This window comes from Rhea americana, unplaced genomic scaffold, assembly GCF_003343005.1.
Source record: "Rhea americana isolate MKP2758 unplaced genomic scaffold, rheAme1 scaffold_415, whole genome shotgun sequence".
NCBI lineage: Eukaryota > Metazoa > Chordata > Aves > Rheiformes > Rheidae > Rhea > Rhea americana.
In genome coordinates, this window is record NW_028186552.1 from 310,234 (window position 1) to 326,149 (window position 15,916).

Below are 15,916 nucleotides of genomic sequence, written 5' to 3' on the forward strand. Positions count from 1 at the left end.
CAATTGTGACAGTTCTTCTGCTCTTTCTGCTCCAACTTTCAGGCTCTTGAGATGTCCTCAGTATTCAGTGAAGCTTGTCTTCTTCTTTCTTAGAGCAAAGGCAGGTGCATATGGGAGCTGTATAAGAGATGATACATACTTATAAACCAGCCACGTTGGTGGTGTTGGCTACGGGCTTGAGGCTTTAGGTGTACATTCTTAGAGGTTATTTTCAATGGCAGTACCTAATTAATAATTTAGTATTAAATACCTTCATCTAACTGTGTGTTTGTGAACGTTTTTCATCTTTTCTTGATACTTTTTATAAATTTATAAATTTCCCATTTTTGATAATATCTAGGGCTTTTCTTTCTAAGTGCAGCTGTTTCTTTGTAATTTAGTGTCACACAGGATGCTAATCAAGTTTGTTCCAATTACACTAATTGACAGCAAATTTACCAGTTACCTCCAAACATTAATTTATTAATGCAAATATTTTACTCAGATCTTATCCAAAAAAAAAAAAACATTAAAGCGAACCATGGCCTTTCTTTTTACTTAAGGTACTTCATATCATGTCATTAAAATTAGATCTTCTACCTCCTTCAAAGCTGCTTCAAAGCTTCTGTTGTCTTTATAGTAAAGACAGAAGCATGAGAGAAGCTATAAGCCAAAAATACTGTTTATTTACATTTGTATAGCAAAATATGATACCAGTTAAGAAGTACTTGAGCAACTTTGGGCCAAATTTCAGTCYRGATAGACAGYTATCCAATAGGTAAAAATGTAACTAAAGAGTATATTTTCAGCAAAGATCCTGGGAACTTCTAGGATTGTGCAGTGCTTTATCTGCTACATGCAAAATTGCATATGCAGAACATAACAAAGTGACTGGTATTAGTGAGTTGGCACAGTCGTTGCGAGTGACTTTGTTCCTTCTATGTCGGATGTGTAGCGATACAAATAAGTGCCTGCTCTTTCGTTTTTAGGGGAAGCAATGGTTAAAAAAAAACAAAAAACAACAACAAAAAAAAAACAAAACAAAATGCTGCTTACATATATTATGCCATGGAAAGAGTACAGGAATAAAACACAAGTGTTACAAGTTGTGATCCTAGCTGGTGACCTTTACTATTGTTTTTATGTGTTTTGCAGTGCACATTYTGATCTAATGGCTTGTTGTGAAGGGTTAATAAGGATCATGTTAAATTAATGAAAATTTGCGTTAATAGAAGTAAAGCTAAAGTGAAATGAAAAGTAGTCTCCACATCTTTGCCTCTGCTTTTTAAGAAATTATGCAAACGCAGCCSCTGTGGGCTCTGCTGGAGTGCTTGCGGTCCGTAGTGTAGCCTGGCTATTTCTGTGCGCTGTGATGCAGACCCACCAACGAGTTCGTGGGGTCAGAATACAGTACGGGCTTTGCTCTTTAAACAGCGCTTCATCAAGAGCTCTTGCAGGAAGAGGACATGCCTATTTGCAAAAGTTGATAAAACCGTGATTGTTATTTGCACTGCGGTGGGCAAGGTAAAGTAAAAACACCAGCTGATGTTAGGGTTTAATATAGGATATAATTTTTTTTTTCATTTTTAACTGCTTTGACTGGCAGAACCAATGGCTGACTCAAAAAGGGGTTATCTCCATTTCATAGWAATATTGTTTGGCTTCAATCTTTTACTTATGTTATGGATCTCTACTAAAAATTGAGTGAATTTGATCAAATTTTTTTTTCTGACTACCTTTAGAGAAGGAYCTGAAATGCTGAAAAGCTTAAGGATCATGTCAGTATTATAAAACAAATACAATGGAAGAACAAATCCTATCCATCCCTCTCATTATTTGTGAGTTAGGTAGAACAAAATAAAAAACTTGATTTTTGCTTTACAGTTTTTAACAGCGGTTTTAAGTGAAGCGCTCGTTCTGAAACTGAGAAATTACATCTAACAAATCTCACATCTAACAAATMTTTTGAGTGGAGTTAATCACTTTTACTAAAGTCAAGTTTAAGCTATGCAATTTTCTTAGTTCTGGAAAGACAGCGTCAGAACGGTTGTAAGTAATTTAATGAGTAATTTGTGGGTTTGCTCGGAGCTGGAGCCCTGCGTTGTGGCAGCCCGTCCCGAGCAGCGGCAGCTTGCTGGGCTGCGGTAGGCGTTCGCCAGGGCAGCTCTCGAGCTGCTGTTGCACGTGGCATATTCTTTGCACGTGTAATTGCATAAAGATTATGTCACATCATATAAGCAAAAATGACGAGCTGATCTGTGAAAACTTACAGTCGCAGCAACTCTCATCTCTGGGATATGTTTTACCTACATATCTGGTTCCATTTTTCAATATATATGTGTGTGTTAGTTAATATGTCAGTAAATAGAGATAGTATAGAGAGAATGTATTTATAAAGATCAGTGCTATTTTCCCTTCAGTTAGGAATATCCTGAAAATATTGTGCATTTTCATTTCAAGGGTCTTTCAAGGATATAGCAGTTATTCACTAAATATGATCAACTAGTTGCAAAATTCAGGCTTGTTTAAAACAGACATTACCGCTACATTAGCTTCGGAAATAAACTCTTTGGGAAAAGATGACCCAAGTAAGATAAAGTAATGTGAAAATATAATACTGGTATACATTTTTATAATGGTCTGTGAATGCACTGCAATCCATATTCTGCATTTTACTAAATAGCTGGTCACAGTGCATTGGGGAGGGGCGTTCTTTTGTGCTAGCATATTGTGTAATGCCAATATATCCTCTCTTTGCAAGTATTGGGACCATTTCTTTAACTGTTTACGGGAGAAGGGGGATGGTTTAGAGAGAAAGGCAGCCTCGTCTGCTGGTAGTCAGGACACCACTGTTTTTCCTGAGACTTACTAGAATGACATTTAGCAAGTAATCTTCTCTTTTCCCCTCTTACTGTAAAATGAGAATAACAGTATTTCCAGATGTCATAGGGATGCTGTGAGGTTTAAGAACTGAAATGCTAAAAATGAATAGGGGATATACAGAGCAGGACTAGATAGCAMAAAGTACACAAGGCTTCTGAATTTGAAAAGAGGAGGGATTATGGCCACGTATCTTTCTAAGGTGGCTAGTTAAAATATTTTGGAAGAGGCTGTAAACTTTTTGAAAGCAAAGTTCGAGTTCTGCAAATATGAGAGCATTGTATGTGAGTCACATTTCTGGAAACAAAAACTGCTTGAGTGGCTCATAAGACTTTTTCGTGGCCTCTATGATGGTGTTCATTTTTAAGATAATGGCATTCTTGTTCAGGTAGACCAATATTTGAATCTACCACTACAATGAAGACAACAGAAACCCCCCAAAAAGCAATGATGTCCAGATGCCATGTCAAAAATGTATAGAAAAATAATTGAGGCATATTCCTAAAATAATTTTTTTATTTTGTTTTTTTTTTCATTATTGCAAATAAATTAGCAAGAAAAAATAGCAAATAATTGTAAAATTATTTTAAATTGCAATTTATAAATGCCTCAACTAGGCCTTGATTTTAAGCCTGGACAGTTATCTCCTTTTTGATCAAGTCAAAACAACAAGGAACAGGATACTGTTTTCGGTTTGGACAAAGTGGAAGAGATGGATGAAAAAAACATATGGATGAACAGGAAGAAAGGAAGGATGGGAAAACAGTAWGATGAGCATGCATTTATTATAGGCAGCTGGCATTCAGCGTTCATAGATAGGAAAGGTTTTTTATTTGTTATGCCCAAATCATAATATAAGGTAAATAGTGGTGTTAGGTGATGCTGTACAGTGTTTGCAGAAGTTTTGCAGAAGTACAAGCATGTTGATGGCACCGGCTGTGTCAGTGATTCCTCTGTATCGTAGCAGTAGGTGCCATGGAGGTGATGATCCTTTCTGAAGAGCTTTATTTGTTTTTGGAGGCAGGGAAAGAGATGAAGAAAATGGCTTAATGCCCTTTAATATAAGAAGTAATTTCATTTTTTCTCCTTAGTAACCCTAAAAGAGGAGGTCATCTCATCTGCTAAAGTACATGATGTGGCTTTGTTTCAGAGGTGTTATGTGGCGGGATGAGATATATGTCTGCTAACTGCACAGGTTATATTTTTTATAATTAAAATTTAAATTTTTTTCTGCAATTCATATAGTAGTAGTTCTCATACTGGATTTATATTGGGATCAGTATGCAGAGTTTAACTGTATTATTTAGTTCTTTAATAACATTTGTGTTTGTTCTTATTTGCAAGCACATTTTTTTAAGAACATATTCCTTTTCCCCTAAATGTCTGAGATACAGAAAAAGACTTCCATGCTCAATGTCGTATATGGATCAGAATGAAATCTGCTGTTGTCATTATTACCTTCTGATTAAAATTGAATTGAATGTAATAATGACCTTTAGGGAAAAGAAGCAGGGTGATTYGTAACACTAGGTTATGTTATGTATTGCATATTTGTGTTATCCAGGCAATATATTGCTAATAGCAACTGTATTGGKCTCAATATGAAATTAGCCTATAAAATTAAGACCTCATTTTGTCTGCAAGAGAGTATAGCATACGCTGACTCTTGTGAACCAGTGTTGTCTGACAAGTGTCACCTTCTGCGAAAACGTGTAATACGAGCCCCCTTCCTTCCCTTCCAGCTGACTAAGATCGTTGCCTTCTACATTAACCCCCAMACGTGCTCCTGGAAGTGCCGTGGTCCACCTCCGGGGTTAGCTGGCTTGCACTTTCCTCAATTACTTTGTATTGCAAAAGGAACTCCATATTTTATTTTTTTTTTAAATAATAATGAACTGTTTAGCGTCTTTGTGGGAAGACGTTTAAGTGACCTTATTTGCGTGTAGGGGCTGTTGATGAGGGGCGTACGCGCGGCCGGCAGTCCTCGGCGGGGGGAAGGTTGTACGCTTTTGCCTTTGACGGAGGATGCTAAGCGAGCCCAGTGGCACAAGCTAACGCAGCACGGCGCTCTCCCCGCAGCAGCGCGCGTAGCCCGCGCGCTTGGTGGGATGCCTATTGCGGCTGAATTATGCTTTAATTTTAACAGTGGATGACTTAACTGCTTTGAAGTAAATAACTGGGTTTGATTTACAGTCTCGGCAGATTTATAAGAAGCTTTTGAATGTGCAGTTGGAAAAAAAAAGAGTGTTATAGCTCTGTACCTCCGTAAATCTGTCTTTATTGTTCAGCACGGATGCAGGCTCCTGGGACCCCGYTACGCGTTCACAGTCGTTCGGCAGCGTGTTTGAAACTCAGTAATACAGAAATTAGCAGTGTTACGGTTTTCGACATCTCTTACTTGTTTCTGACGTGAGATTGGCAGCAGGAAATTCACTACTTGATCCGCCAAAATCTTGATCCTCAGGATTAGAAGACAAATTCATCCAGCCGTTGTTTCACCCTTTCACACCTCTTCCTTTTACAATTCATCCGGTGGCGTGATAATAACTAAATACATGAATCATGGTACAGTAACAGAAAATTTCACCCATTTTACTCATTCCAGAAACTTGATGTACTATGAAGTAGAATCACTTTACGACGTGAGGACAAAAAGAAGTATGCTAGGAAATTTTRAACCAGATTTTGCCACTCTGTTGTAAAATTCCTGGCAAAAGCACCAAGCCCAAGCACCTGGGACCCARCATCATCACATTTCCTCTGCTCTGTAAGCAGAGGATTTTTATAAAAAAAGATGTTTTTTTTTTCAAAGTTCTGTAGATCCCACAGTTCACGATGGAAGAAAGTTTATAATTAAATTACATTTCTGTCATAGTGCCTGCTCAAAGTTCAACCTCGGCCAATGCAGCATATCTTAATATTACCTTTGCCTGACTGCCATCTGCAGTAGCGTGCCTCATAGCAACCTGAGAAACTAAATCATAAAAACCTACAAATGTCCAGCTTCCCTAGAAACAAAGGAGGTCTACAAAAGGACCAGAGCCACCAGTGGGAATTATTATTATTATTTATGTTTTGAGCTAACCAGCAAACTTATATAGCTATCTGCTGTGCAGCTTAAGAGTCCAGAAAATTGGCTTGTATGACTATATCTTGTCATTGGTGCTCAGATATTAGTATGTGAAGGACTGAAAAGGACCTGGTTGGCCAGCTTGTGTCGCAGTCTTCTGCAGTCTTTTGAAGTGTTTTGAACTACTAATTCCAGAACTATGAAATCGTGTGAAGTTTCTGGAGTTAGATCTTGTCTTCTTGATTTGTGGGCTGCGTCCAGCAGAAGGATATAAACACTATTTTAAACTGGAAGAAAAATACCCAAGCTAGTCTGGAGCTGAATGCTTGGAGGAACTAGACAGGTTAGATYGCTGAGAGAGAAGATGTCGTCGTGAGCTATCAGGATGCTTTTGTTAAGTATTCATAATATTGGGMTTATGATTTCTAAAACTCTTGAGTTTCGGGAAACTGCTATTGTACAARTGTTCACATTTACAGATTTTAAAAATGTTTATCTTCTAATATCTTGTAGGTTTGGAAGAACAGCATTTGTATTTGTAAGACTGTAACCCAATTTATTGAAATTTATGTTACTCATCAAACAAGGGAAAAACTTTCTTTTCTTTTGAGGAACTTGAAGTCTGGATGCTTTAAAGTGCTTACTTATATTTAATATTTTTTAGATTTTGCATTATACTCTTTACAAACAGTMAGAGGGCTGATTTCTCAAAAGAGTTAGATAGTTAAGGGAGATGCATTTGGAAAAGATAGATGGATATCTGTCATTTCATTTTTCATTTTTAAACATCTTCACTAATCATGCAAGGCAGGGTTATTAAAAGCTTACTCACCAATATGTCTAGTGTATTGAATGGTGACATTTTAAATAAAAATCATGTTTTGTAAATGGAACTACGGACATAATTATGGCAAATTGCAGTCAATAGAAGAGGTGCAGAAAAATCTATGCCACCGTAAACTTGCCCAAACCACAGTGTCAGCATCAAGTTGTCTGGGCTGATAACTAGGAGCATCGCTCTCCAGCGAGAGGCTCTGCAGAGGCAATGCGTTTGCAGGACTCTCAATATGGTACCTCGGTTTTGAAAGCCATCTCATGGTTTCGGTTTTGACTTAGCTGGAAACAGAAGATCCTTCCTTAATCAAAATAAAGTTAGCTAAAATAGAGAGGTTGGCTATTTTTGATTCATTAACCAGAAGCAAACATGGAGTGTACCCATTTTTGGAGTGTTTTTAATTTTGATGAGATTTCATCCAAAATCATGGATCTGAACTTTCGCTCGGAGGTTTCTAAGAAAGGCTCCAACTAGTTTAAGTTCCACTGTGGCGTTTGCACAGACCAATCCTCACATTTAAAACAAGTGATGGTTTCACTGGAGTTTATGAAAACTTAATAACTTAATAATTTTTCCATTGCCAATCTTTCTTCAGCATTTGGAGGAAAAAAATCCCTATTTACATGATACTAATTTTAATAGCCAGCAGTTATGTTGAATCCTTAATTAGAATGGTAGTATRAATAAAAGACTACAGTGATGTTTTCCCCTCTCTTCTGTGAAGATCTTTATTTAATTTATTTAATTTTAAATTAAATGATACAGTAACACATGCAGCACAAGGTACATGTCGTCCAGTATGGTTCTGATTGTCATAAGCTAGGTTTCAGCCATAAGGCGCATATGTCCCCCTTGAAGATTTAGCCATCCTATATTTAATGTAAAATTGCTGTTTCCTCTAAAGGTATAATAGTATTTGTGTGTTAAAAGAAGAAGCGTACAGGCACACATTTACTGGTGCAATGCTCTTCTTCAGTGCTTCAGGGACTTCTGGAACTGTGTGCACGAAAGAAAAAAAGATTAATTACTTCAAAGATGTGAGTGGACTAGCTGTCTGTATGTATCGGGCTTCAAAATAYGATTTCAGAAATAGCCATGAAATTAATTTGGTAACTTCTTGAGTGCAAAAATGTRTATTTAAAAGTTCCCCAGTGCGACCAAAACCGTCTCTCTCTGGTATACACCGCGTTCACTAGCYCCCCAGCTGCAGAGCCGATCAGAGGGGCTCATTGCATCGCTGCCGGCCAGACCAGAGCGCTTCGAGGTCTCGTCCCGGGAGCGCGGTGTGCTCGCTCAGGGGAGCTTTCCTGGAGAGGGAGGCTGGAGGGGGGAGTGGACTTGAGCAGCTCCGTATAAACGACTCCTGCGAGTAGCTGGGCGTGTGCAATTCACAGCAGAAAGCGTAGCACGGGGAGGACAAAAAGGCAGAGCGCTTCGGCCTCAGACGCAGCTGGGGTTTGCAGCTGCCGGGTGGAACTGCCGGTGTGCGTCGAGGGTCCCGGTTCACTACGGTCAATTAATGCGCTCCTTGCACAGCGGGACATCGTGTGGCTTTAAAAGCATGTCCTGTATTTTGCTTGGACRCGGGAAAAAAAAAAAAATCCTTTTCCTCCCCGTTGCCTAAAGTACTGCAGGGCTTGAGTGTGTCTGAGTGCACGTGACGGTGGCCGCCCCTGGGGTAGGATCCTGGGCTACGTGGAGCAGTTCTGGCTCCGCATGTGGTTGTTGTAGCCATCAGGAGGGAAGAGGCCTAATGTTCGCTTTGAATTAAAAGGAAAATGAATAGCGGAGGAGGCAAATCTGAGATGGAAGAGACAGCAACAGACTGTGTAACGGGGTGGCTGTGATAGGAGAGAGCTGGTGTCTMTTCCCGATATTTTACTGAGTAAATCTTGTTTAGGTTWTCTGCCCTTTGAAGGAGAACACACRCATCTTCATGTCTGTTCCAAGCTTTTTATCGAATGAACCCTCGCTTACTGTCACAAACTCAGTGCTCTCAGTTTTCTTCTATATCAAGTTTACTTTGTATGTTCAAATGCAGCATGTATGTGATGGTGGCAACAGCTCCTYCTTGGAGTGGGGAAGAAGATCCCCCCAAAAGCTCAACCTTGGAAAGACAGTAGAAATACAGAAAATCGAAAGTAGCATTTTCTATGAGAAATGGTATTTTTTTGCATCCAGTTTATGTCAATGTGAAAGAATAGTAACAGTATTTTGAAACCATAGTCATATGCTCTATGAATATGTTTAAAATATTTTTTTAAAATATATAATATAGAAATACTTAACATTCTATTTAAAAGAAAATAATTTTACAATAGTTATTAATTTAAGAATAGCTAATTCTGTGTTATATTACACGGTGATGTCRATACCGAATAGGAGGGAAAGAAATTTTAGTCTGACAAAGTTTTGTTCTAACTTTAAGAAATGCTTCTTTACACTTCTCCTTTCTCTAACAGCAAGATTAGGTGTAAAACAGGGAGACTGAATTACAAGAAACATGCAAGATTTTGAATAAGAGTACAAAAAWTATTCTAAAAAGAATACCTGCSTACAGGTTTTTTTGAATTTCTGTGAAGTATTTATGWTTWGGCTTTAGTCCATTTTAAATATATATAATAYATAAAATTAAACAGATATAAATAAGCTATTATATGCGTTATCAGTGCCCTGTCTCCACAGTGTAATAGACGTCCTGGAAAASTAACGTGAGAGTTCCCGGGACCTCCTGCAGCCGTCTTCTCCGCTGGGATGTGCCAGCGTGGCCCAGCCCCAGCGGCCTTTCTCGTCCCCTCTTTTCGTTCAGTGATACTGCAGCTGAGCAGGCCGCGGAAAACTTTCATGATGGCAAAATTTAAAATATTTTACCAAACTGCAAACACATGTATATATTTTCACATCTTTGAAGTTGTACCAGGAYTTTCAAACCTAAAAAGAACTAATTCTCTCAAACCAGTGGCTAAATCCTTTGCTAGTTTTTGACTTGAGAACTGAATCACTTATTATGTACTCTATACCCTTGTATACATTTTCGTCTTTAAGTGCGAGTTCTTTAGCTGAGCGTTCATTCAGGGAGGCGGCCAGGCRCTGCTATTTGTGTGGTATTTTCATTTCTGAGCCTTTCTCTCGCTTCTGCTCTGTTTATTTTTTGTGACAGATGTGCAGCAAATAGCAGTCGACTGGATCACCGGGAACTGGTACTTCGCGGACCCCGTCGGCGACAGGATCTTTGTTTGCAGTCACAACGGGTCSGTGTGCGTTACCCTGGTCGAGCTCGAGCTTAGCAACCCTAAGGCCATAGCGGTTGACCCAGCTTCAGGGTAAGGTTATTTTCTTTGCATTACAAATTTTTTATTTTATACGATGCGTGCTTGTCTGCGGAAACATCCCATAATAATCTTTACATCTGCTTTTATGGTTTTTCACTTTCGGACCACAGATGATGTAATATCTACTTTGTGAGTTAATGCAGCATCATTTACATATCCCAGGGACTGAAAATCGTGTCTCGCATGTAGGTATTTTTAAAACTGTATTTCCACTTTTATATTGAGCTATTTATACAGCAGCTATAACAAAACAATCATGTGTAACTCACTTGGAGCAAGCAATTAACGTAACTATATTAATTACAACACATGCTGCATAGCTTTTCAAAATGGAATGAGAAATGGAAAAACAGTTTTACCTCTACCTTGTCATAAGTTTTTCTTTGCTTCTGTTTTCCTGTAAATTGTGTTTCTAACTAGAATATGTGAAAAAGGAACTTGTTATTTCTTTGTATTTAACTCCTCGTTCTCAGGAGYATTGGCAGTGGCTCTACCAAGTTTAATTAGGCACAGAACTTCAGAACTTTGTGCTCTGCTTTTGAGGGTCATGTGAAGCGATAYGAAAACCTTGTATTCGCTTTTTATCTTCCATAGATGCATTCAGCGTCACTTGGGAATAAAGCCTTGCTTAAAATACAGGGTACTAAAATTCTTCCGTTTTACTACAGCCACCAGCTGGGAAAAGTTTTGAAGCAACTGAGGAAGTAAAAGCRTAACTAAAGAGGAACGATCAAGTTAATTTAAAAAGTGTACGTTTCTGTGAGGATTTTGGAACAAAGATTTTATACCTGCTTTATTAGCCTGTGCGTAGTTAAGACTGAAATGCCTGGTGCCATATATSCTAAATTGACATAAGCCCCTTCCCCGTGAATGAAATAATGTTTACTGAGGAGCAGCCTGTCGTCTGTATGTGGACTTTTGTCACTCTTTCTTTATTTAAAGCCTGATCGAATATTAAGATGCATTATCACGGCRACTTTAATTCTGACAAGAACAGCTTGCATGTAAAGTTTATAAAGAAGCTGTATAATGCAATTCTTGAATATAGCTCTAGCTCTATCTGCAGCAGATGGTAAACTTGCCTCGATCTGCAGTGTCGTTTTAAGAGAAACAAACAAAAATCATGTATAAATTGATTTTTCTGAAAGTTCTGATCTGCAAGAGCTTGAAGCTTTCAGATTTGCTAACAGCAGCCTTTTCTGTGCATTTGCTTGCTTATTCTTTGCTGGATTTACTAGATGAGCTTTACGCTTGTCATTAGATAATCTTATCTTTCAGGGATGTRAGAATTGTATCCAGCACTTTAATTCTGCAAGGAAGGCTGAAACAGGAAAAAAAAAAAAAAAAAGAAAAAAAGAAAAAAAAAAAGACTGTTTTTCCTTCTTTTTGTTGTCCATTAGCTGCAAACCATTCTTATTTAGATAGCTGTCTTTTTCGGTGGCATAGCAGAGTTAATTATTACTTTAAAAATGTTTGCCTTCATTTTCTGTCTTTTTTGCTTTCYTTTTACGCTTTCATGCTGATACTAGCTGAGATGTAATTCTGTGTCAAAATATTAACACAGTATTCTATTCTAGGTAACTTACTGGTTTTATTTCATTTAAAGAACTGCAAAGATATCAATATACACAAATTTGTACATTGAGCATCAAATGAGCAGGTTACATAAAAGTGTAATAGCTTTGTAAGATAGTTATATCTGTGCTCTGTAAACGTATATTTATAAATCTTGTGGGCTTTTTGCTGAAATACAAAACCCTGTTTTGAGAGATTTTATATGGGCTCCTGTAAGAAATTATCCGATTACTTTTTAATGTGTTCGCTCCTGTATCTGGTATTATGTTCACTATAGTGTTCTTCTAAAAGCTGAAGGTAGACTGGCACAGCAAAGACCATTTGCTGTGCGGAGGAATTCAGAGCTTGAKCGCAGGCTGTTACGCCTGCGGCAGACTTACCCGTAGTGATGTAGGAGCAGGCGCTGATATTCTGACCTGTTTACATCCGTAGTGTCGTGCACATAGCCGGTGTACGATGATCCACGATTCCTGATTTACCGATCGAACGATKAAAGCCTAGGCAGAAATTTTCTTCTCCCCAAATGGTTCCTCTTGCTTTGTTGAAGATAGTTTTTGCAACTGTGATTAATTTTACGTATCAGTGCATGTGAGTTTTATTAGGAGTTCGTTCAGTGGTTTCATATATTCTCCTATTCATTGAGGTTTGAACTTGAATGAGAACTTTTATTTAATCTAAACTGAACCAAGAGAAGAAAGGTTCTACTATTCAAAAAGCTCTTGAACAAACTTGTTTGTTATGTTTCTAATCTACATCCCCATTGTTTTGCTTTAAGATTTTAACAATTTTATCAATCATCTGAGCTGTATCCTTTTACTCTAGCCCGTATCTGCTGGAAATGCATCTGAAAATTTCAGAAAAAAAAAGCAAAAAGAAACGCAGATTAATTATTTAACCACTTGCAGGTTTTGCAGCACTAGTATTCATCTGCTGTGTCAAGGAATTTGTAATGCCGTGTAAGTGTTGGAGCTGTGCTAGGGAGACCATTACCAGAGGAAAATACCGTGTGTCCACTGATTGCTGTGAGGACTGCAGTGTTCAGACTTGTCAGCAAAGCATATATTGAAGAAAAAGTTAGAACAGCGCTAGTGGAAAATAAAGTAGCAGTCAGAAACAGAGAGGAAGGTAGATTATTTTATAATAATATATTATCTATCAAATGTCTTGGAGAGCTCTTCATGTCTTCAGTTCATAGTTTTGATAAACTGGAATATAGGACTTGTTTCCTTCAGTGGTCAAGAAACAAAAGCTGTTACTCCTCCTGCCCTCTTTCGTCTTTTGGTCCTTAAAATTGGTGTAAAATCAATGATGGWGCTGATGAGCATCATGTGAAATAAATATGAGTTGTCTTAGAGTGATTTCATTTCTGGCTACAGTCTTCAGTGTAGGTCTGCTGTACTCGTGGAGAATGAGGTATTTTTGACAGGATTCTTGCTCGTTCTTTTTGGCAGTAAGCTTGCACATTGATGAGACTTTGTGGTCACCAGACAGGTATAGCAATGTGGAAGGTGATAGACTTAAAACCCGCAAGAGGCTGGATCAGAAGGTTTGGCAGATCCTCCCAGCTCTGCTCTACCAGCTTGTTGTGTGCAGACGATGCATTTTGGGTTTCTTATATCCTCTACTCAACAGGGAGARTAACAAGCAGCTTGTGTAAGTTGGATGTATTCAAGGAGGGTAGGAAGAATTATTGCAGAATGCACTGTTAAGTGTCTGCTTCTGTATACACATACATATACCATAAATATGTCCAGTGTTCTTAAAAGTATCTCCAGTTAAATATATCCAGTGTTCCAGGTAGACTGTTGCCTTCCAGTGCCCCGCACTGGTAATGCAGAGCAGACCAGCGTTGCGCATGGGACGAGCGGATTGGAGTAGGGGCATACTAGAGCYCCCTCCCTCCGCTGGAAAACTGTGGTCCTGTTCTTACCGCTTTTATACCTACTGTATACRAAGTAATATATATCGGAGCTACTGAATTTCTACTGGGATCCATTTCTGATTTGTTCAAGAACACCGGGAGGCGGGGAAAGGCGGGAGCAGCAGAAAGCTGTGAGCCCGTCGGTAGCTCAGGGCTGCTCTGGTTGCAGCGCTGCGTGACGCTGAACTGCGGCTCTGATGCTCTTTGGGATTTTCTATATATTCTATAGACTTAAGGAAAAGCAGGAGTTTTAAGGAGGGTGTTTAAATGCAAAGGGTACTGATCTAGCACCCGCTTGCACAAGGGCTGCAAGGGTAAGGAGGTGCCTGGAGCACGGCCGGGCACGGCGAGGTTGCGACGGCGACGCGCAGAGCAGAGCTGGCGCGTGGGAGGGCGGCGCAGAGCGTGCGGGAGCGCTGGGGGCGAAGACAGGGGCTAGACCCCTCGTCTGTGAGTCACTCCAGAGGGAAGGCAAGACGGAGGGAGAGGCGGGAGAGAGGAGGAGGAGGCAGAGAACTGCAGAGGATGCCCAATTAGAGGCTGAAGCCTTTGCAACGGGAGCTTGTAACAGTCATTTAAAAGTTGTATTAGTAACAATGGGGAGAAAAGACTTGCTGCTAAAGAGATTTGTAAAAAGAGCTAGCAAATACTTCAGTACTGCGGCAGTGTGTGGCATATAAATATTTGAATAAATCTTTTAATCGTCTTTTCCTTCTGGTATGTTGTAGAAATAAAAAAGGACAGCTCTGCCTATTTCTTTCATGCAACACTTGTAAGTACATGCAGGAGGAGATTGTGGTGGGATGACTGTTAAAAGGACAACATCTGTCAACACATTCGGTGCAGTCTCTTGGAAACGCTATTACGTCAAAAAGCCAAAATGCTGCACAACAGCACAAAAACTTTGTTATGGGGCTGGTAAGTCTGTAATGGCAATCAGGTGATATCTTCTCCAACCACAGAGGYGAAGAAGAGAAACAAGGGAAGAATTAATAGCCTAAGTTTCCCCTGTCCTCAACAAAGGAATTTGTTCTAGGAAAAAAATAAAAAAGACTGTTCTGCTGGCTTCCTCTGAGATTCGCAGCACAGATTTTACTGTGGCTAAAATCAAAGCTACGGTTTGTAAAAAGGGATTCAATTAATAAATACATAAGGAAGTTCTTGAAATGCAATTGGATAATTTGCGTCAATGCAAAATCCAGGAAATAGAAGTAACCGAAGGGTGAGACATCCTGGTGAAAGACGGCGTTCTGTGTAAGGACAGAGCAGAGCCGCCTCCTTAAATACCCTGTCTAGAAGTAAAAAACCTAYGGAACTGTTGTGTCTGCCTTTTTAATGTTTTTCTTCTTAAGTGTAAATTTATTTCACTTCTGAAATACTCCTGGTATGCCTAAGAGGAGGGGGTTGGAGACTGGTCATGTGAACCCTGTTATCATCTGGAGTGATTAGCAGCTGTTGCATATATTCTTAATCAAGCTGTGTATGATGATCCCCTGGAGATGTTTACATTTATTGGGCAGACTTAAATGTAATGTAAGGTCCATTGAACAGTTCACACTAACAGTACCAGGGGAATGATAGAGCTTTTACACGTCATTAAATCAAAGTTTTACTTGCTGGAGAGCTATGTACAGGAGATAGTGCCTAGTGTAATAACGAGATAGAGTCAAGGAAGGGAAACAACTTTTAAGAGTGTGGAGAGGTGGTTTTTTCCCTGTGAAGCTGTAAATGGAATGAGTTGGGGCTGGCAGTTAAATCTGTTTGGCSACATGAGAAGACTTTCCAGCCTGTAAGAGCTATCCTATTTGGCAGGATCTGAAAAAGGAGGTAAGAAACTTTTTTGTGGTCAATTCTTTGATGGAGCTTTTGAGTGGGCAGAGCCTGAGCCTAACCCTGAGATCCTGGCTCCGAAATGGCCAGCAAAGAGCAGCGGGAGAGGGAGCACTTTCTGAAGCAGCTTCCCGGGAAGTACCTGGCTCTTCCCCCCCGAAAAAGTAAATGCGCTGTCTTCTAGATGTCATGAGTAAAGCTTGCATTGGCGTTTTCTTTGCCTTGAGTTAAGCACACTGCAAGGTAAATGAATGGACAACAAAAAAAATCACCTGAAGCATAAAATCTGCAGGGGAGGGGTGGGCTGCGGGCTGCGCCTGGCCGGGRGGATTGCTTGGGTGTGCTGAACGGAACAAAAACCCCCTTGGACTTGACCTGGGAGCCCGGCCCGAGCGCGGGATGGACGMCCGCGAGGTTGCAGCGGTTCCCCGGGCGGGGAAGGGGGGAGAGGAAGCCACGGGGTTTGTTAGCGGTGGTGAAGCCAAGCTCCTTCC

The 15,916-nt window shown here is 39.7% G+C and overlaps 1 protein-coding gene across 1 annotated transcript in view; it reads left to right on the forward strand.

Moving 5' to 3' along the window:
- Positions 1-15,916, forward strand: part of LOC146590245 (low-density lipoprotein receptor-related protein 1B-like) — a gene marked incomplete at its 3' end in the record, with an annotated part of 297,172 nt that overhangs the window by 209,052 nt on the left and 72,204 nt on the right. Inside the window, exon 7 of the mRNA XM_085314919.1 lies at positions 9,925-10,087. Within this exon, the coding sequence (XP_085171045.1) occupies positions 9,925-10,087 (163 nt within the window). The remainder of the gene's footprint in view (positions 1-9,924; positions 10,088-15,916) is intronic.